At 45.5% G+C, this 23,168-nt stretch overlaps 1 protein-coding gene across 3 annotated transcripts in view; it reads left to right on the top strand.

Moving 5' to 3' along the window:
* CEP350 (centrosomal protein 350) overlaps positions 1-23,168 on the top strand; it is a 2,433,119-nt gene that overhangs the window by 1,214,985 nt on the left and 1,194,966 nt on the right. For all 3 annotated transcript variants that reach the window (XM_069641456.1, XM_069641455.1, XM_069641457.1), the window contains one exon: positions 20,447-20,583. In XM_069641456.1, coding sequence (XP_069497557.1) covers positions 20,447-20,583 — 137 coding nt within the window. The remainder of the gene's footprint in view (positions 1-20,446; positions 20,584-23,168) is intronic.

Raw genomic sequence — 23,168 nt, 5'->3', positions numbered from 1 at the left:
TAGTCTCTTAACTATCTTGCCATATGCAAGAAAATGTCCAGGTAACATAGTACGTTTCGACTGCCATTGATCGAATGTCATCAACTGGCCACTTATGAAGAGATCCCCCAGCACTTTACAATTACCCCTTTCAAATATGGCCAATTCCACTGACCGCCAGGATAACATCATCTGTGCATCAAACCCTACTGGCACCTTTAATTTACCCAGCAACCTTTTCCATAGCTCCCATATCACTGTGAAGACAATAGTAGTTCCTTTAACTCCCATGGGATGCCATAATAGCTCGATGCCCTGCTGGTGCAGTGGCCCTTTTACAGAGTGATAGCTTCTCCTTCAGTGAGATAGGTAACGTCTCCCAAAAATTAGTGCCACTGTCTGTGCCCGACAACGGTCTCCTTGTGTTCTATGAAAAATCTGAATTCCAGATATCTAAACGATTCCAATTCCCATTTAAGACCCCAATCCGGTAAATCATCCTTCTGCTTCTCACATAATGTTACCAAAGGGATTAATACTGATGTATCCCAATAAATGTGAAACCCCCATCATTTCCTGAAGTTATACAGGACCTCCAATACAATCAGAATATTTTCCAAAGGGTTGAGATATAATAATATATCGTCTGCATATATCGAAACATTATGAAACGCCCTTCCTACCTGATTCCCTTCCTCCCCAATATACATCCGGAAGTACCTAGCTAGAGGTGCCAGTGCAAACAGAATAGGTGATACCGGACAACCCTGTTGCCTACCTCTTTCTAATCCCCATCTCGAAGACACCCACTTTACAATCTCAACCTGTGCCATGGGGCCAGTATATAAATGTTTTAACCAAGCATCTTTGCCCAAAACCAAAAGACTCCTGAAATTTAAATAGCCACGCCCACTACACAGAATCAAACACCTTGATTGCGTCTAATTATACAAATGCCAATTCCAGTACCTGATCCATGACATAATCGGCGCAGGTTCATGGTCGTATTGCGCCGCCGTGTGAAATCACACTTATTTTGTTGTACCAGATAGGGTGCTATCCTAACCAGTCTAGTCGCTAGCACTTTCCCCAAGATTATAGCATCAACATTCAATAATGAAATGGGCTTATATGATGCACATTTCCCCGGGCCCTTGTCTCTCTTGAGCAGGACCGTGATCACTGATTTCCGGCAGGGAACCCATTTGGAACGCATTGTTGTACATCTTCTTGAGTAGGGGCACCAAACGATATGCACATGTGAGATAAAACTGAACCCGAAAACCTGTTTCTGCCTGGCATGATTTTAATGGCTTGCACAATTTCAACCTCCTCCATAGGTGTCGGATTTTTGTTCCCTAAGATGTCCTGCTAGTTTGGGCAGTTTTACTAGATGTATTAGATCTGTGGCCTGCAGATCAGAGTAAGTACCTTTGCTGGCATACAATTGTGCATAATACGAGCAAATCAGGTAGTTTAATTCCTGTTGGGATACCACTATAACGCCATTCTGGTTCCGAATGTGGGTAATTATGGACTTCAGGTGTTTGTCGTATAAGCCATGCTAACAAACAACCCTTGTTGTCCCCTTACCCATGCACCTTGATAATATATTGGGCATGCTCAAACTTGAATTGAGAGTTTTGTGGAGCCTGATCGGTGTATGGTTAATTCCTTAGCTAACTCTTCCCACCTGAGTCCCTTTTTATAGCTCCCCTTGTAAATGCTGAATCAGTTTTTCCGTTCTAACAGGGAGTTCCCTAGCCTCTTCCAGACCCTGGCTATCGATGAAATACATAGGTTCCTCAGTGTCACCTTCAACGCTTCCTATTTTGTTCCCACATCAGCCACTGACCCCTCATTCAGTTAAAAAAACTGAACACTTTCCTCCCGCAGCTGAGTGCGATGGGCTGTATCCTCCAATGCTCCAACCCAGAACCTCTATGGCGAGATCGCTAGTTTCTGAAGCAGTCTTTTCAGTGTTGTAAGGGGGCAATGATCTGACAGGCCCCTCCCTAGATTCACATCATCCGTGAACCAATGAAAATGTTCCCTTCCCATGAATAAATAGTCCAAGCGAGAGTACGAATCATGGGTTTTGGAAACGGCAGGAGTAACCCCTTACCTGCCCATGCGTTTCCCTCCATAATTCAACCAGATCCAAGTCAGCTGAGACCCGACCTAGTGGGGCAAAAGCCTGAGGCTTAGCCGGGCTCTGTCTCCCCTTGCGATCCAGCTTGTGATCCAAAAAACAATTAAAATCCCCCACATAGGAACACACCTGACCGGTACTGTCCCACCAACCGCAACACCGAAGAGAAAATGTCCTTTTCATCCGTGTTGGGGGCATATGAAGTGACAACACGAATATCAACCCTCTCCAGAGTACCCAGCAGTGCCATTGTCCTCCCTTTGGTGTCCCCAATGGTGCCAGCCATCTCTGTGGGCACTCCCAAAGCTACCCAGATCAAAACTCCTCTAGCAAAGGAAGAATATGACAACCAAACACTCTCCCCTTTCCCCCACCCAATTGAGTCTCCAGTCTTCAAGTCCACTCCTTACAGATGGATCTCCTGGAGTAGTGCTAATTGTATCTATTGCCGTTTCAGAAATTAACCTACCTGTGCCCTCTTCATCCCCTTTCCCAAACCTTGCACATTCCAGAAGCATATTTGTAACTTGTGGTGGTCACCCATTGGTCTCATCAAGTAATTGCCACCACATCATCCCCAAACTGGGTGCTATCATTGTGTCCGTATTTCATGCAATTCACACCTTTCCGACTGGATATGAGAACAATAACAAAATGAGAACACCAGACCCTACTGAAAAACCCTCCCAACCATCTTCCTCCTTCAGTAACATACCCCATTTCACCCTGCCCTCCTTCTGCCCCCCTCCAATACCTCCCTTCTGCCTCCTCCCCCTACATCATAACCCTACCACCGATATACCTGACCTGCGAAGTCCTCCATCCGCCCTTGTTGTGCCTTTTTGGACATCAGACCCAGGCCACTACAAGAATATTCAGTCCATGCTCCCCCTGACCACCCTGTCTAACATATCAGTTAATCACTCTCTGTCCCATACACAGAACACTAACCTCAAGAGAATCAACTTTTCAGTCGATCTGTCTTTCACCCATCCAATGTCCACGACGTCTTTGTGTCCATTCTCAGTCCCTTGCTTTCCGTGCCATGGGTTGGGCCAGTCGGATGTCCAACCAGCTTTGCGTACCTACAAGAAGCAACTCTGTTTTTGATTCATTAAACGCTAGTCCATTCTGCCCAATCAAGCGCTGTATCAGGTCAAAAAAAGTGTTAATCATTGCAACATCAGTCATCTAGTCTCCTGACAATTTTAACATAATGTGTGGGTCATCTGCATGATTTGTATAAAAGACTGCAGCAGCATCCAGCATTAAAAGCAAAGGCTTCATATAGATAGTAACTGTTGTGTATGGCTTGGCTTTGCAGAAGGAATGTTGTGATGTCACGTAGAGTGTTTGTGCCTGAGTGATGGAATGCATGGGTGAATGTTCCATCGGGTCAGTTGGTCAGCCAGAGGCCTGGGTGAAGGGCTGCCAGTGTTATTGTCCTATATGTAACCTAAAGGTAACTTGATTGACTGCTTGTAATGATATATATGAAACTGGAAATAAACCTAGCTTGTCAACCTAAGAAGGCTGGGAGCTGCTTCGTTACTTTGGCGACGAAGGTGGTCTTATAAGAGAAGAATTCACGCATGAAACGGATGAAAAGCAGGTGCCCTGCTGCAGGGGGTGCAGGAAGGAGAAAAAGAACAACACTGCCCCCAAAAGCTAACAAGTTAGGCCCATCACCCGGGGCGGGAAGGGAAGGAGAGGAAGGATTGAGAAATAGCCCCATTATGTTTGGATTACCTCAGCACAGAAGGGGAGGTGTTTTCTGAGTTTTCTGGAGGATCACCCCTTGCAGCGAGGAGAGCTGAGAGTTGGGTCTAGTAGCGGACCCATCTGAACTTGAACTTGAGGCAATGCTGTGTCAAAGGCTGCTGGGAGAAGTTGTACATAGCAGCTACTGGTGATACAGTAAATGAAAAATCAGCAACATGGTAAAGCTGATGTTCTGTCTCTGATGGAGCTGTGGCTTTGAAGAAACAAAACTGTTATCTTTGGAAGCATAGTTAAAAGATTAGCTGTTGCATTAGAACAAAAATGATGGTTGAACCTTGTTCTACGCTGTGCAGATATATTAATCGTTGGCCAACACGAGCTCTGTGGTGCTCCGCTGCGAAGGTGACAATGATGACGTCACCATGCTGCTGCGGGGAGTTGGCAATTCGATAGAACCAAAGTTAGGTGTTCTAAAGAATGAAGGTGCACGTCACCCGGCCTAATACGTTTCTGTTTACGTGCGATAAAAAGGAGCGGGTGGATTTCCGAGCAAAGCACCCTGCAACGTGACTGGCATGACCAGGAAGTAACTGGTGCAGTCTGGGCATGCGCAGCTTTGGTAACCATGCGTACGCAATGTGACCAGAGGCGTCCCTAAGTAATCTATGAGGTCAGTTGCCATTCCGTGTGGGAGCAGCGCAAGGTTCGGACGGTATCGTATAAGCCATCCAGTATGCAGTGATGGACCGGAGCCGTATGATGGGCATATGGAGCATAAGATGCTTGGTATTTGACGTGGGGCAGATCGTAAACGCCTTGCTGCAGACAAGTTGGTACTAAGGCAGCAGAAATAACTTTCGTTTTGTGCTGTGATATAGAAGTGACTGGCAATGCTCCTCAGATACGGAGCAGGATGCTGGAAATTCTAAGAATACAGTGTATCCTTTTTGGTTATGTCCATTGCTGTAATGTGTCAGATTGGTAGGGTTGCGCCATACGTTTTAAAATTTACAGGGTTGGAGTTCTACGGACCATTGAGGTAAATACTACGAATGTAATTTTGGGGGAAAGTTCAAAAAGCTATTTGGGTACGGGTGAGCTGCAAGCATGGTGTGGTTGCTTATTCTAGAGTTAACTCCTTTGAGGATTTGCAGCTTAGGGTCGCAGGAGGTGACCTGGACTTTTAGCAATCTGTTATGTTTATGTCGCCAAATAGTGAGATTGACATTTAGCAATCTGTTCAGAGTTTTGATATGGTGCATTTTGGATGGGAATGATTTCGTTTTTATATGCTAGATGTAATCTGTTTGAGGCTTTGCAGGTTAGGGTTGCAAGTTTGCAACATGGACTTGTAGGTTTGGAGGGCGTAAAAGTAATAGCCATAACATCTAGTAGTGATGTATGGTTTAGGCAACAGAGAGTATTTATTTATGGTTTGCACATATTGTTAAAAATGCGCGGTTAGAGTGTTGGAGAAATGGCTCATAGTATCCATGTGCGCATGTGACAAGCTGAATACAAAGTTTGGATGGTTGGTTTGCTGATGGCGTGGGGGTGTCAGGTCAGTATGTGTTTGTCTGGGGGTAGCGCCTTCAGGTCCTCTTAGCACCAGTGTATATGTATGGGTTGGGAAGTGGCTCCATGTTATGTGGTATAAGGGGGTAGCGCCCCCGGTTTTGGTATGGCCGCGATTGTGATAGGTCGCGCATGGTTAAACAGTGTACGTGGGTTTCTGGTGGTAGCGCCACCAGTCATGTCGGGCGTGGCTATTAATGAGGCTATGCATGGTTATTCCACATATGGCTGTGTGAGGTGGTAGCGCCACCAATTGTCAGGGTGTGACTTAGGTTAGTCATGCGAGGTGAATGGTTTGGTATCTGGGTGGTAGCACCCCCAGCAGGTGAATGGTTGTGACTGCAGCTTAAGTCACACATGGTTAGGGGTATATTGTCCGGGTGGTAGCGCCCCCGGTATTGGTATGGGCACAATTGTGGTATTAGGCATTGCATGGTAAAACATTACCCCGATTCTTTGTGCACATGCGGCTGTGTTTAGTTGTACTGTGTGTGCTTTTATGACTCATTCCACCCTCATCAGGGTCCGGAGCGTGACAGTGATATTGATTGTTGGCCCGGTGTGCCTGGCCAGTGCATCGGGTATGAGGTGAGAGGCAGAGTGTCGGAGCACTTGTTGTGTGCTATCCCTGATGATGGGAGTCTGTGTGAATGTCTTACGTTGGAATGTGTGGTGGTGTGTTGTGTAATGTCTTGCGCTGTTGTCGGAAGAGGGGAGATGTGTTGTGTAATGCTTCGTTGTGCGTGATGTGCAATATAAAGGGGGAGATGTGTTGTGTATGGCTTGGCTTTGCAGAAGGCTTTGCAGAAGGAATGTTGTGATGTCACACGGAGTGTTTGTGCCTGAGTGATGGAATGCATGGGTGAATGTTCCAACCGGGTCAGTTGGTCAGCTGGAGGCCCGGGTGATGGTCTGCCAGTGTTATTGTCCTATATGTAACCTAAAGATAACTTGATTGACTGCTTGTAAAGATATCTATGAAGCTGGAAATAAACCTAGCATGTCAACCTAAGAAGGCTGGGAGCTGCTTCGTTACAGTAACAACTGAGGTAGATGTAGATGTGTGGCATTGCTCCTGCATGCCATATGACAGCTTTTTTAGCATCAATCGTCATTTTTAGATTGATTACCTCATCCATGAGCGCCTGCTTTATAGCGATACATCACTGTACATCCTTCACAACATGTTTTTCCGGAGTCACACTAGGCTTCTCTAGTTTCAAGATCTTGAATAGTTCACTAGTGTTAGAATTGGCATTCTGTATATACTCATCATAGAAAGTCTTTTTTGCTAGTATAATGGCTGTTTTATACTGACTTTCAACCTGATTATATGCCTCTTTGTCATTGGCATGGCCTTGCCTGCCACTGCCTATATGCCTTGTTCTATACTATCCACTGCATTAGATAAGCATTGGGTGTAGCAGGATGCAAAATCATCTTTTGAACTCTGAAATGGTAGTCAACAAACAAGTCAAACGGTTCAATAGTACTAGAGTTGATTTTATTAAATTGCGCTACGGCACCATTTCTTTAGTTGGGTAAAAGTGAGGCAATAAGTTTGGGACTAATAGGGCAACATTTATGGAGAGATGATCGGACCATGGCCATGCTTTGATCTCTTGCATATTCACCATTATGCCCAAAGTATACAGCCAGTCAAGGATAATGTCCATCGTTGAGTGGCCTCCCTGACTGACTGCATGAATCCCAATCCATCATGCATCATATTAATGGAGTGGGCCACGCAGTCCTGAATATTATTAAACCACAAATTAAAATCTCCTAGAAAAATACATATGCAGTCAGGGTCTATAAAGTACCATAAAGATGTAGATCATACAAGGGTTAACCAACATCTTGCCTGCAAGAACCTCTTTCCCTTCCACGCCAATTTGATGGATTTTCAACCCTGTCCTTAAAATAATGCCTACTCCCCTTCCAACACTGCCCTGTCGATTTTTTTAAATAATGTGAAAAGCTTTTGGGACGGCCAGAGATAAATCAGGGCAAGATGACTCTGAAAGCCAGGTTTCTGTAAGAAACATAATCATGAATTCTGCAACTTCATTAGCATGCTTCGGTAAAGAGCGAATGTTCAAATCACCAGAGCAGACTCAGATGTGTGTAAGACAGACGATCAACACTTGTACTGCTCATGCTAGTGGGCTTCCGAGTATCCATAATATGCTAAGATTCCTAGTATTAGAGATCACTATCTTGAAGGCATTTGTCGTCGCAGCATTCAAGGCTACCCGATTACACAGCAGCTGAATGGAGTATAAAACCCATCTTATCTGCGCAAGTAGGTGGAGAAGAGGGGAAGGAGGGATTAACAGCATTAGGCGTAGATGCATTTAGTTCCTGTGTAGAATCGATTTTAGTAATCAAACTAGAGGATGCCAGAATGGATACACTTGAGTAACAAACATTCAATGGCAAAACATTCTCAATTTCCACTCCTGCTTCGCCCCACTCTCTCCATCTAATAATACTATTAAGTGCACGTTTCCTCCTCCAAACTCCCTGATTACCTCTCTTACTTACACCACTATCTCTACTCCTATGCTAAACTCGCCTTTCCATCCACTGAAGAAACCTTCACTAACTTCAACACTGCTCTCTATGATCCCTTCTCCTCTCGTTACCCCCTGTCTACGTTTACTCCTAAATCCTCCTCTTCACGACCCTGGATTACACCTCTCGCCATCACCCTGAAAACAACAATGCAGGAAAAGCTTTGCACTTGGAAAAGGTCAAGACCCTCCTCAGATCTCCAACTCTACCTCACTGCTTTTCAAAACTACTCCTCAGCTCCTGACTCTACTAAACGTGATTTATCTCTCTCATTTCGTTTCAATCTTCCCAACTCAGACACCTCCAAAAATTCCTCAACTCAATTCTGTCACCTCTTAAACCTGTCTCATCTCCACTCTTTTTGAAAATGATCTTGCTCTCTACTTTGCTTCTACAAGTTCTACAATTTGCAGTACCATTGCTACTTGCATTCGATCCCCTCCTCTTGCTCCCTTTCCTCCACCTCTCCTGTCTTCCTCTCCCACTATTAAGTCCTCCTTTGCGTCCACCAACCCTGATGGGTTTCTTGTCTTAACCCATTTCTAACCCTTCCTAGGCCGCCACTGCCCCTGCATAGTGTAAAGCACATAGCTCCCAGTGTTGTTCCACATCTTACTTCCCTTTTCATCTCCTCTCTTGGTAATGCTACTTTTCCCTAATCTAATAAGACAGCAGCTACTGTCATCCCTCTACTTAGGAAACCTGACTCTAGCCTACCTTTCACACTGTCTCTTCTACCAATCTATTCCAAAATTCTAGAGCGAGTAGTATTTAATCGACTCATCACTGAGTTTCTCAACCTCCAGGACCCTAAGGAATCTGGCTTCCGTCCTCTGCATTCTACAGAGACAGCTCTCCTCAATGTCAGGAACTTCATCTCTTACACTTGTCATGCAAATTGTTAATCTATTGTTATTCTTCTCAACCTCTCTCCTGCCTTCAATACTGTCCATTGTTCTGAAATTCTCGATACGTTATTTCGAAGGGATTGTGTCCTCCGACGTATTTCTTATCTTTGATGTTACCCATTCCAGCTTGCTGGCCTCGGAAAATGTTTTCAGTAGAGGGCGCTGCGCGTCGACATCCCTCGAGTCGGTGTCCCTCGACAGCCTCCGTATCGGCACCGACGTCATCGTGCGTATAAATAGACTCGCGCAGCGTCCGTTGCTCAGTACCGTTTTTCCGCGCTTCTTGGACCTTGGAAACGTGACGCTCAGTTCCTTTCTTCAGGAAAAATCTTGTTATTCTTCGAAGATTCTTATCTTAATACGATGGCTTCTTCAACCGAACCATCAACTCCACGGTCCGGTTTCAAAAAATGTTGTGACTGTGGGAAGAAAATGTCGTTAACGGATGCACTTAGGTTCTGTTTGTGGTGCCTGGGGCCTGAGCATTACGGTTTGGAATGAGAGGACTGTATGTCCATGACGGCGAAAGCCTTCAAGGAGCGTAAGGGGAAGTTAGATAGAGGTAAGAGCTTTAAAACTTCTACTCCCTCGAAAGTTTCTTCGGCTGAGTCGAGGCATTTGTCTCCTTATCGACAAAAGAAACCCTTCCGTTCAAGATCTCGAAGCGGTTCTCAGCAGTCTTCGAGATCAAAACACTCCAAGAAGGCGTCGTAGATCTCCTTCTTCTTCTTCCTCTACCTCCACAGAAAGGGTCACCTGCCCCACGAAACACAGCTCTCCAGCTAAGTGGGAGGAATTCCGTTAAAAAATGCTTAGCGTCTTCGAGAAAGCGGCCTCGACCCCCTCAGAGATGTCTAAAGGTGATACACTGGGTGAAAGACCCAAAAGATCAAAACCCCACAAGTCATTGAACCCGGCGAAAGAAACTACTTGAGAGCGTCATGAACCCTCGAGTAAAAACAGTAAGACCGCGTCAACGACGCTGTCGTCGAAGGTTTCTTCGACTCATAAATCTGCGTCATTGACGCCTTTGTCGACGGGTCCTTCGACGCATAAATCGGTTGCATCAACGCCGTCTTCAACGCCACTTTCGACACTGATAAAAGACAAACCTACAACGGTCACTACGACTCAGACAGTAGAGGTGTCGAGAGCTTCAACCATGACGTCGAGGATGCCATCGACAATCTCGACGACGCAGAGTAGGATTCCGATCCTCTCGAGTGCATCAAGGTCCCTTCAAACTTTCTCTATGCCTTTTTCAGGCTTGTCGAAGACAATTACTTCCACGTCGACAACCTTGACGTTTTCTCAACCTGTGACGACCAATTTGGCTCCCTCTGCTCTAGAATGGGTTTTAAACCATATCCTAGATCTGACTACTTTAGGGCCTTGTCCTCTATATATGAGGAAGGGGAGGATTCCGACCATGAGAGACCTTTTGGTTTACAAAGAACTACAATACCCATGCCAGAGGAATTAATCTCTGAAGAGGACAGGTTAAACGACCTTCAGGACCCTCTGCATGAGGCAAGTGGTTTAGATACTTCTCCAGAAGTAGAGTTTGCTAAACCAGACCCCACAGAGCATGCTGAGACCCCTTATAGGATTCTGATGGCCAGAATAATAATTGATTTCATGGGGCGGTCTACACCTACACCTTCTTTTCAGCAGGATGACCTTACTGATATTTTAGATAAAGGTCCACAGGAGGATCCTGTTGTTCCCTTTCATACTGCTCTGTTAGGGAGAATTCTCTGTGAGGCTAATTTCCCAAACCTAGTGACTCCCCCAGCAGCTTTGCTGGATTTTTGGGGTTTATTTTTTTCTCTCCTACTAAGAGTGAGATTCTTTTGCTCCCACTCTTAGACATGATTTGAGGTGTTCCTTTAACTTTCCCTGTGTTTTATGGGCTATGGGGTCTTTTACTCCATAGGGTCTCATGTGTTTTTTTGGAGTGGGTTACACAGCACCCTCTGTGCCGTAACCCAGGGGTGTCGTAGCGAACCCCCAACATAGACTCCATACCCTGACTCTAGCCTACCCTGGGACTGACTACTGTCTCCCAGGGCATGTAAAGTCACCATTGGCTTTACTAGTCCCAAATTATGAACAGAAACCAGTACAAACCATCATATTGTGGATGTACTGGTTGGGGCAATTCGATTGCCCCGGGGTCTGTTGTTCAAGGGGGCAGGTCTCCGTCCCCCCGATCGAGTTTTGGCTGGTGGCAGTGGATACTACTTTTTATATTCGACCGCAAATAGATCTCTATGGGATTTTCCCATTGTTCGAGGCTACCAACTTTAATTATTTAATTCTTATAGCCTCGAACATACCGCTGGTTTATTTATTTAATATTAATTCACCGGTTGGTATTTTTTGCCAGAACTCGATTCTAAAATGGCATTTGTGTTCTCTTCTGTGACTCCAACCCAAGTCGAGCCCTTTGTTCCACTTTTTGGCAGGCTTCTCCACAGAAGCCTCCAAAAGTCGTGCCACTCTGTCTGGGTACCACAGAGGGTGTGGGAGGGGATTTAGGCACCCTGGACTGAGTTACCTTGGTAACTCAAGTCACACTCTTGTGTGATTGGCCCAGGTGGTGAGCCGGCTGGCTCACCACTTAGCATGTTTGATTGACAGCTAGGCTGAGTGAATGGGGGTGTGCTGCATAAAAGCAGGGCTTTGGGATCTGGAACTTCAGTAGTCGCCACAGGACCTAAGAATCCGAGGAGGGAGAAGCTGAGCCGACCTGCAACGACGACACCACCGGTGGAGCCATGCTGAACCGTCTCGCCACTTTTCCCGACGACAGAGGAGATCTCCAGTCCGGAGAGTCTTCTTCCTTTGACTGGTGGGGATAACCAGTTTTACCTTCTTTTCACCTTCCTGGAGCATCTCGTGGCCGCCTTGCCCGTGCCAAGCACCCCGGCAACCGGAATACCACCGTTTACCACTACCGCGAAGAGAAGGGTAGTGCCTTTTAACCAGAGAACTCCGCAGCTGGTTTCTTATCTTGCAGTGCAACGACCTTCATCTTTCCTCCACGGCGAGACCTCTTCTTCCTCTGGTCGATACACCGACTTGCACCTGCTGCCAGGAACAACTGCCCCCGCTGGAGCTTCCTTCACACTTAAGGTACTGTGTCCCGCCTGGCTTCCCTTGCGACGGATCGTTTGGGGTGACAGTAAAGCCTCGACTTTCTAACCTGGGCTGGCCTGGGGCAACCTAGCTAAAGTTTCTTGACTTTAATTTCATCCTTTTTGTGCAAACTATCTACAAATACTCTTTGGGCATAACCCCTTGGTGAACCTGGACCCCTTCTGCTTGCTCTCTCCAAGAGTCGGCCTTGCAATGGACTTCCTTGCTCTCCAGTAGAACTCTGCCTATCCTGCCTTACTGTGGTTCTTTGAAAAAGTATTGAAACTTGGGTGCTTCTTTAACTCTGCCTTTTTCCCTCCCTTTCTTTACAACTTATTAGAGTGTCATCTTATGTTAAGCGCTCACCTCTGTCTGAAAATAAGTGGTGTTTCTCACTAAGACTTGTCTAATAAGTGAATAGGGTTGTATATATATGGTAGTGACTGTGTGTTGAATTTACTTACCTCGCTTTTGCTAGTGTAAATCACAAGTGTGTTTTTAAATAAATAATTATATACTTTTACACCAAAGCTCTGGTCAGTATTTGTTTGCGCTACTGTGTCTCTGTACCTATTTTGTATACTCTGCATACTGCCTAACTCCTCTTGAGGGAAGTCTGACTGCTCAGCCACAGCTACCAAGTGAATCTGTGTGGTACAGACTACTACCAAGTGGGTTTACTGCCAAACACCTGTAGTCTTAAATCTCTTGCAGTGGTCCCTAAGGGAACTGCACAGGTTTCTGCCTAACACTCTACAAAGAAAAATGTCTGCAAATTGGGAAACTCCTGAAGTTATCCCTGCAGTAAATAAAAAACGTTCTGCTAAATACATGCTATCAGCTTCAGATCCTGAATATCTGAGCAAGCATGCAACTCCAGAGAGTTTAGTTGTACGGGCAGCAACTTCGTCTAACAGTAGGACATCATACCCTACTATTCCACAGGATAGGGATGATAAAAGATTTGATGCCATGTCAAAAAAAAGTATTTTCAGCATGTAGCATGGCGCTTAAGTCAATTAACGCCACTTGCACGCTAGCAAGATTCAGCCACACACTTTGGGAGTGTGCTTCATCGGCGGCTGACTGTCTTCCAGAAGGAGAAGAAAGGGATGCATTCTTAAACATCATCAGGGATGGAAAGGATGCAATGTGCAAGTCCCTCCAAACAGGCATTGATTCTGCTGACAGCATCAGCAGGGCCATGGCGGCAAGTACCATAATCCGTAGATTTGCATAGTTGCGGAAGTCTGGTTTTGCTCCAGACGTACAGGCCAGACTTCCGAGCATGCCCTTTGACAGCCCTTCTTTATTTGGGAAGAAGGCTGATGACAGCCTGGAGAAATTAGACATCCAAGGCAGCAGCGAAATCCCTTGGGGCTGAAATCCGGCAGACTCCAAATCGTCCCTCAGGAGCTTCCTGGAGCGGTAGGGCCTTTCGCTTTTACTCCTCATTCAGAAAAGGCAGAGTGCAGCCAGCTCAAAGGGGCCAGAAACGATTTACCCGTGGTGGACGGGGAAAAGGTACAAAAACCGCAGCAGCAGCAGGCGCCACTTTACCTTCGGCATCTGTGTCAGCCGCTTCTAAACCCCTCTGAGGTCTTTCCACACAAGACACCAGTGGGGGGGCAGGTTAACTCAACATCTGGCAGAATGGCAGGCTATTATGTCAGATGCTTGGGCATTGGAGACAGTTGCCTAAGGTTACTGTCTGCCCTTCCTACACATTCCTCCGAGTCATCCACCAGGGAACAACTCTTTGAAGTTTCCAGACCCGCTCCTTATGCAGGAGATTGTAGACCTGCTAGAGAAAGGTGCCATAGAACCGGTACCCGTAGCGGAGAGGAACAAGGGTTGGTATTCCCCCTACTTCCTAGTACCAAAGAAGGACGGAGTACTGAGACCCATCTTGGACTTGCGAGAATTGAACAAATTCCTCAGGAAAGACGAGCTCAAGATGGTAACTCTTTCTCAGATCCTTCAGGCCCTCCAGCTTCAGGACTGGTTGGTATCTCTAGACCTTCAGGATGCTTATTTCCATGTGCCAATCCATCTCAAACACAGGAAATACCTGAGGTTCGCAATTGGCAACTCTCACTATCAATTTCGAGTTCTGCCATTTGGGCTGACCTCCGCCCGAGGGTCTTTACCAAGCTAATGGCGGCTGTGGCTGCAAGTCTAAGGAGGGAAGGGATTCACGTCTACCCCTACCTGGATGACTGGTTGATCAGAGCAGTATCTTCAGAACAAGCTCAGATCCAGCTAGATTATGTCTGCCACTTCCTTCACAAGCTGGGCTTCTCCCTCAATTTAAAGAAGTCACAGATGATACCATCACCGAGACTCCAGTTCATTGGAGCAGTCCTGGACACTTCCTGGGAAAAGCCTCGCCACCAGAGGTGAGGGCTCAAGATATTCTACAGATGGTTACCAAGTTTCAAAATGCCCAACGTCTACCAGCCTTCGACTTTTTGAGGTTGTTAGACCTCATGGCATCCTGCATCTTCCTAGTGCCAGAGGCTCGCCTGAGAATGAGATCCCTCCAGTGGGCACTAAGAACCCAATGTTCACAATTCTCAGGAAGAATGTCAGATCTCCTTCAAGTCCCGGACAGAGTAGCTTGAGACATTCAATGGTGGGCCTGTCGGGAGAACATCTTGAAAGGAGAACAGTTTTGGCAACCATGGCCGGAGATGACAGTAGTCACGGTTGCCTCACTCACGGGGTGGGGAGCCCATGCCAACGACTTGACCATCAGTGGTCATTGGTCTCCATCGAAGTCCAGACTACACATCAACCTGTTAGAGCTGAGAGCAATCAGACTAGCGCTGAAAGCTTTTCTGCCATCAATACAGGGAAAGAATGTCCTGATAATGACGGACAACACAGTGGCCATGCACTACCTCAACAAGAGAGGAGGCGTAGGGTCACTGCCACTGTGCATAGAGGCAATGCAGCTCTGGTTTTGGGCAATTCAAGAGGGAATCTCTCCATCTGCTGTTCATCTAGCCGTAGAGAAGAACTTGACGGCGGACGCTCTGAGCAGGCAGAGCACAGATTCCCACGAGTGGGAGCTAGCTCAGGAAGTCCTTCAAGAGATCTTCGCCCTTTGGGGAACCCCTCAGGTGGATTTGTTCGCCACCAGCATCAACAGGAAGTGCGATCAGCTTTGTTCAAGGTAATTTCCCCCGGGAGGAGCTCTAGGGGACGCGTTCGTAGTGGACTGGGAGTTCCCACTCCTGTACACGTTTCCTTCAGTCCCTGTCATTCCTCAAATGATCAGGAGGTTGGGAAGATTCCGGAAAGCCATGATCCCAATTGCCCCGGATTGGGCCAGGAGAACGTGGTGCCCGGACCTTCTGGACATGTCCATCTGTCCTCCAATTCGTCTTCCGCAAAGAGAGGACCTTCTCTCGCAGAAGGGAGGTCAGGTTCTCCATCCACACATCAGAACCTTCAACCTTCACGCTTGGTTTCTGAAAGGTTGAGATACAAGGATTGGGATCTCCCGGATGACGTCATGGAGGTGTTGCTTTTGGCCAGAAGGCCAGCAACAAAAACTTTATACCGCTGTCGTTGGAACACATTTTGCAGCTGGTGTAGAGAAAAGAATATTGAACCCTTTTCATGCAATACACCAATGGTGTTATCGTTCTTGCTTTACTTAGCAAATTCAGGTCTTCAAATTGGTACAATCAAGGGTTATCTCGCAGCGCTGTCAATTTTTAAGCGTACTGCTGAGGAGCCTTCATATTTCAAATTACCCTTGGTAATCCAATTTCTGAAGGGTTTAACTCATGTTTTTCCCCCAAAACCTTTTCAAGTTCCATTGTGGGACCTAAATCTCGTCTTAAAATGTCTGATGGGTACTCCTTTTGAATCACTTCATTTCTCACTCTTAAAACAGTCTTTCTTGTGGCTATAACATCTGCCAGAAGAGTGAGCGAATTACAAGCTCTATCTTACAAACCTCCTCATACAATCTTTCATAAAGACAAGGTGGTTTTACAAGTGAAGCCTAATTACTCCAAAAGGTGGTCTCTGAATTCCACATTACTCGGAAAATAACCTTACCTTCGTTCTATCCTCCCCACCCAGGGAAAGAGGAAGAGAGGTTACACAGGCTGGATCCAAGGCGTACCTTGAGTTTTTATATTAGTAGACTTGCTAGGATAAGCCAAGCAGACCAATTTTTTGTAGGATACGCAGGGCACGAATTAGAATTGCCAATCACGAAACAGACCATTTCAAGGTGGATCATTTTAACCATTCTAGAATGCTACAAATTAGCAGGAAGAGAGCCCCCTCAACATCTTGGGGCTCATTCAACCAGGGGTATCGCAGCCTCTTCGGCTCTCCAAAGAGGGGTTCCAATTAGAGACATATGTGCGGCTGCCACATGGTCGTCCGCACATACCTTTACTAAATATTACAGCCTGGATTCCTCTTCTAGTCAGGAAACAAGATTTGGGAAAGCTGTGTTGCATTCTGTGCATTCTTAAAGGGAAATATTTCATTTTTACTCCCACCTCCTCTTTACACTACTGCTAAGGGAGTCTATCAAAGATAAGGAATACGTCGGAGGACACAATCCCTTCGAAGAACAAGTTCCTTTCTTACCTTGTAACGTTCTTTCGATGGGATGTTCCTCCGACGTATTCCCGATCACCACTCCTATCCATCCCCGCAGTAAAACTTTGCTTGTAGTTGCAGTTTACGCTCCTTCGAGGTTAATAACCAATTCATGCAAAGCAATATTAAGCTTCAAAACCAAGCTGAGCAATGGACGCTGCGCGAGTCTATTTATACGCACGATGACATTGGTGCCGATACGGAGGCTGTCGAGGGACACCGACTCGAGGGACGTCGACACGCAGTGCCCTCTACTGAAAATGTTTTCCGAGGCCACAAGCTGGAATGGGTAACATCAAAGATAAGGAATACGTCTGAGGAACATCCCATTGAAAGAACGTTACAAGGTAAGAAAGTAACTTCTTCTCCTTGGCATCAGAGATAAGGCCCTTGCTTGGTTTTGGTTCATACCTTGCCCCTAGACACTTGGGTGTCCTGGAATAACCTTACCTCCCCACTCACCCCCTCCCCCCTTACTGTTGGAGATCCCCAAGGGTCTGTCTTTGGTCCATTTCTCTTCACTCTTTATAGTTCAGCTCTTGGCACACTGATGTCCTCTTATGGCTTCTCCTATTACCAGTTGGCTGATGACACTCTGATCTTCTTGTCTCTTCCCTCTTTATCCAACGAGCTGTCTGAAAATTCAAACCGTATCTCTGCCATCAAATATTGGATGGTGTCTCACTTGCTCAAAGACTGAAGTTCTCTACTTTCCAGCCAAACTGACTATCTCTTCCTCTCCCACTCTTCTTCTCTTTTCTCCAGACTACATTACATACTCTGCTTCGGTATCCTGTCATTGTTTAGAAAAAATAGTTTAGAATGCAAAAGTTTTGGAAAATAATGCATCAAAAAATGCGTTTTTTTGTAGGTAAAGGTTTTTTTTTACTAAAATGGGTGTTAAGGGGTAAAAAAAGAGGGGTTGCGGGGACCCCCATTTATATTTAATTTATTTTTTAAAAATGCATTTTTTTCTGTGCATTTTTTTGTTGATACTTTTGCATTTGAAACTTTTGTAGTCAAAACAATCACTATAAACCTCTACTTCCACTCATAACCTTGCTGTCATCTTTGACCCATCTCACATCTTCTCGCTCTTCATCTCCAAATCCGCCACTGCCGCCAGACTCAACCTCCTCAATATAAGAAAAATGTAATCTGCCTTTGAATACTGATAAACAGCTAATCTCCTGATTAGTCTTTTCTAGATCTGACTACCCTGCCAGTGTCCTCTATGGCCCTGCCAACTATGCTTTTTCACCTCTGGACAAAGTCCTCAACTTAGCAGACTGCAGGCTTTTCAACTTTTCTCGCTTTACCACTAACCCCTCTCCCTGTCACCACATTTGCTGTCTATGTTTGAAACAAAGAGCTAAGTATAACCTTGTTTTGTCATCTTCAGAACTATCCATGGACTTGCCCCACCCTACCTATCTGGTAATCTCGTTCCCACTCTCACCCTCGCTCATTGGCATCATCCTCATTTAACCTCCTTGTCACTTCTTTAGCCTCCTGTGCTCCCTCGTGTTTCAGCTCTACCCCTCTCCTCGCTCCCCTACTCTTGAATGCTCTACCTCTCCGTACAACTCCAACTCTACCATTATTTAAATTGAACCTGTTATCCCCCCTCTTTTCTGAAGAGCCTGTTTCCTAACACTACGTTACTCCATCACCCAGCTTCCCTCTTTCCCTACTCTCATGGACAACCCTAAAGCACTTTTCCCATCACCTATCTATCCTTAATTAAGCACCTTCTCCACCATCCCGTTCCTACGTTATTCTGTCCTGTCCTTGTCCCGGTTTGTTTATACATTTTGCTGCAACTTCTGGTCTTCAAGCCACATTCTCTCACCCCATTGTGAAGGAGCCATGTCCTCCACGCTCTTATCAATGTTACATTTTGTAAGCGTTTTTGTGCCAAAAAATGCATTGCTTTCCTGTGATTTCTATACAAATAAAAAAATTTAAAAATATAACAGATTTTTCCATTGTCCAAACCAAAGGTATCTTACATAAGTCTTTCAAGGAGGTAGTCTCCTCTGCATGTACCGGTAGAGGGATTGGTTTGCACATCAGGCTTCCTCCTTGTCCCAAGGATAATTCTCTGCTGTAGTCCCATGGCTCTCAGGCAGGCTGGTGTTTTGGCAGGCTGTTAGTTCTTTGCCTCCTAGGGGCTCTCCTGGGTTTTCACTTGGGGTGTTGCTTACTGGGAGGTCTTGATGGCCTTGGTGGGCTTGGATGAATGAGCATGGTCCTGCTTGTAGTTGCCCACTTCCATTGATGCTTTCTCCCAGGCCTGCTGCCCTTATCACAGGTCTTTCTATTCGAGCCTTCCTTCCCCACAATGTAACATAACCATCTCATGCTGCTTCCCTCTTCCGTACTCTCCCTATCAACATCGTGGTCCTCAGGAGCCTTCCTATCCTTCTTGTCTTTTCTGTTCTCCTCTCCTTGACCTCTTGCTCCCCAATAGTTTATCCACCTCACCTGCTCTTGGGTTTCTTTCTTGCTCCCGTTCTCGTTGTTCCAAGTGCTCCCTTAGTGGTACTCTTCCCCTCTATTCACAGACAATCTCTCTAGCCTTTTAAAAGTTTTCTTCTGTTACTCGTTCTCTACTTCCCAGATGGCATCCCAGTTTCCCTCACTAAGCTGTTACCCTTCTCGCTATTTTTCCGAATAACCTATTCCTCCTGCACTCAGTATTTGTTCTTCTCATTCCCTTTTGCTTCCCAGATGGTACCCCTTGCTGCATTCTTCAAGCTAGTAACCTCTTTCCCCAGTATTTTTGCTCCTAATGGTTCCATGCCTCTCCCAACTCACAGGGCTTCCTCGCTGCAGCACTTCTCCATTGTGCTTCTTTCTTCTTGAAGGACCCTCCTTGCTCCCAGTATTTCAGGATCTGCTCCTGTCATCTGGCCATCTTTCCTCAGGGGCTGTCTTCCTCTTCTGAGCAGGCATCCCTGCTTTTGGGAGGTGGAGGGGTGGCCTCTGGTGCACCAACCACAGTGGTGGCAGTTCTCCCAGGCATAGATTGCACATGTGTGCTCCCAGGTTCAGCCATTTGCTCTGACAGGTAGTGTTGCAAGGGACAGGCTAAAGCAATATGAGGGTTCAATACCATTTTGGATTTTAGGCTTGCTGGATTATGGGTGTGCTTTTATTCCCCTCCCCTAAGAGCTCTCCGGAGGATGCCTGATCCTCGGTGTGCCTCTGTGTACCCAGCATGTTTTTTCCCTAGAGAGAAATCTTTTGGTGAGCTTGGAGCGGTTTGGCTTCCCTTTCTTGTCAGTATTTTTACTTTTCCCCCTAAGGTTAGTTGTTGTAGCATACTCTACGGTGAGTGGTACAAAAACCACCCTTACAGTAAAGATGCATGTCTCTTAGTAGACCCACTGCTATTGCTTTGGGTTGGAGATGTGAAAGAGTGCTTGTATGCATGTCTGATGCCAATCAGCTTAGCTGTGTATTTACCTTTACAGGTACGTATAGCAATATAACCTGTTACTTTGTTGTCTAGGTAATTCTTTTGAAGGCATGGGTGTTTGTAACTGAGTGATTTATTTTTCTTGCATTACCCTGTGCAGGCACATGTTTACCTCATGTAGGTGTTGTGCCCTTTGTCTGTGCATGGCTATTTCAGTATTCCATTTAAGCCTTATCTGTCCTCCCTAACTGATATTGGGAGGGATGGGAGTATTTCTTTTTCTACTTTGGTTTACTTCCTGTCTTCTTTATTTGTCTTTCTTTTAATGGTGACCAGGTGACGGAGCTGGCACACAGCCGAATGTCTGAGGCAGTTGGTGTCCCTGCGGCACCCATCACTACACTATTTGACCGGGAGCGCCAGCAACATTCAGAATTTATGAAACAGCTGAGAGCAAGAGTAGACACACACAGGTAATATTGGTTAATGCTAAACCATTTTATTTAAAGTTCAAATGCACGGAATAGAACTGCGGGTGTCATAGTGCAGTACAATTTAACATGAAGAATATTAATTTTTTTAAAGCTATGGGATGCCAACTACAAATTAAAACATTCCTGGGACTGTCTCCCTTAGCGGAAACCTTAAATTTCACGGCCATATACATTCTAGTGCTGCTATATTGTTTAAGCAGAACCTGACATGCAACCTAAGTTTAGCCTGGAATCCATAAAAAGCCAATGCAAACTTGTGTACATGTGAACATTGTGATCTGGTCTATCAGCTCACTCAGAGTTGCATAATCCTTTCTGCTAAACACATTAACTAGATAACTGAAGAGCAGCGGGTGAGAATAAATCGCACCCAGAACCCCTTCACTAACCGGTCATGTGCTGATACTGTTCTGACATTTGTGTCTCACACTTGTGTCCACTAAAAGAGTGGAAGAGCTGCACATTCCTGTTTCTTCTTCTTCCCTGATGGTTGACAGCAAGTTCCTTTGGGGTTCCAGTGATTTGATCCATTACTGAATCCAGACATGACCTGATGATTTTAGGTATTGGCCGGTTTGTCTTAAATTTAAGAGGACGTGAGATTGGTGAAGTGTTCAGTTAGCACATACAGTCGCTCTTTATTTAGGCCGTAGACAAACACTTAAAAATGAAAACCATATGTAAGTCAAACACTATACACATTTACCTTAGTGTGCTCTGATAAGAGCACTAACACTTGACTTTTAGAAACAGTTACAGTATTCTGAAAACTTTATAAATGTAAGTGTAGTAAAGCAAGTGAATAAAGAAAATGGACCCAGGCAAGTAATCAACAATTCGAGAACTAATAGGCTGAAAATAAAAGTTAGAAAACACTGTACACAACCTTAGAAATAATATAGTCTTTGCCTAGCTAGAAAAAAAGGAGCCTACTGCCCTTTAGTTTCACAGGTCCCAATAAAAGTATTTTCAGGTGGTTAGGAGTCTCTTTAGAAGATTGGACAAGTGTTGGTTTAAGCCAACAAGTAGTTTTTAAGTGTCCAAAGTGCAATAAAGAAATGGAGAAAAGTTCTTAATAGCCTGTTTCTCAATCCAATCACTGTAAGGGAGACGTAGGGAAGGATACCTGACCAAAACACCACTGTTAAAGTCCAGGCAAGGGAAGGTTAGAGTCAGGACTTCACGTCCACTCATACAACCCTATGGAGGTTGGATGGGCAAAACAGGTATGTTTACTCAACCCCTGTACGAATCACTGAGGGACCACTGTAGGAGTTTTTGAATTCACTGAGTCTTCTGGTTTCTTGTCTTTGGTTCTGTTGAAGGAGGTGCAGGGGTGTCGGGTGCAGAGGTAATTTCAGCAGTCAGGTTTGTGGGTCCTGCTAGTTTGTGATTCCGTGCTTCAGTGGACCCGTTCAGGCCACTCCACAGCTGAACATCGAAGACACTCAAGCTACTGAACAACCACTCCGGCGGCGACCTCTTAGGATTCCCAAGGCGTGATGTAGGTGGCAGACTACAATGGGCACTTGAAGAAAATGGCGGACAGGTGACCATTGTGGTTGAAACAAAAAGAATGGTCCTGCAAAAAAGCCCCTCTTTGTGGTGGAGAGTTAGCTGCAACCTTAGAGAATGCTTCTTGCTCCATAAACTGAGGATCTCCGGAGTCCCAAGGCTCATCTCATGGCGGCGACCATTGCAACAAAGAATCCCTCCTGCACTGAGGGATAAAAGTACAATTTGCAAACTGTTCTTGGGTGTGCTGTCACATGAAATTGGAAGGACCTCTTGTGTGACTTAAACATGAAAAAGGTCTCCTCAAAAACACTTAAATTTCTCTGAATTTTTTCAATATTTTTGAAACCCATTTCAAACCACAATGTTATTTTCAATTTTAATTTTTTATTTTGCATGTTTGTAAAGCGCCGAAAGCCTGCAGGCATCAGGGCGTGTACATAAAACATGTAACAAACAGACAAGACTAAGACAATCTGACTGAAATTAGCAGGCAATCCGGAAATATGGAATTCATTATTTAAAGTAGGTTTTAAGATGCTTTCTGAAAGCCCGGTAGCTGGGTTCGAGTCAGAGTGTTAAGGGCAGCTTGTTCCAGTGCTTAGCCACCAGCACAGGAAAAGCTCTACCAGATCCAGTAACTCAACTTTAAGTAGGCACTGACATCCTACCTTGCGCCTCTGACCTCAGTGGACGATTTGGGGTGTATCGCAGGATCTTAACCTTGAGATAAGACGGTGCGGTGCCATACGGGCACCTGTGTACCAATGTCGTTAAAGTGGATCGAATCTTCGATCTTGAACCGGTGCAGTACTTTCCTTCCCTCAGAAACATGGTCTCTTTTCTTAATACCTTTAATAATGCGTACAGCATTGTTTTCCATGATCTGACATCTCTCTAGACATTTCTTGGTAGCCCCTAACATAAGGGAGTTGCCAAAGTCCAGGCGGGACAGAATGGTAGCCCTAGCAATGGTGGCAGTATTCTTCTCGCTCAGATACGGGCGAATGGATCTAAGTAGGCGCAGATAATAAGAGTTGTTCTTGTGT

The sequence above is a fragment of the Ambystoma mexicanum genome, chromosome 1q (genome assembly GCF_040938575.1).
Source record: "Ambystoma mexicanum isolate Mex_15411 chromosome 1q, UKY_AmexF1_1, whole genome shotgun sequence".
Lineage (NCBI taxonomy): Eukaryota > Metazoa > Chordata > Amphibia > Caudata > Ambystomatidae > Ambystoma > Ambystoma mexicanum.
The sequence above is the reverse complement of the archived record's forward strand: the minus strand, read 5'-3'. Positions and strand labels throughout refer to the sequence as shown.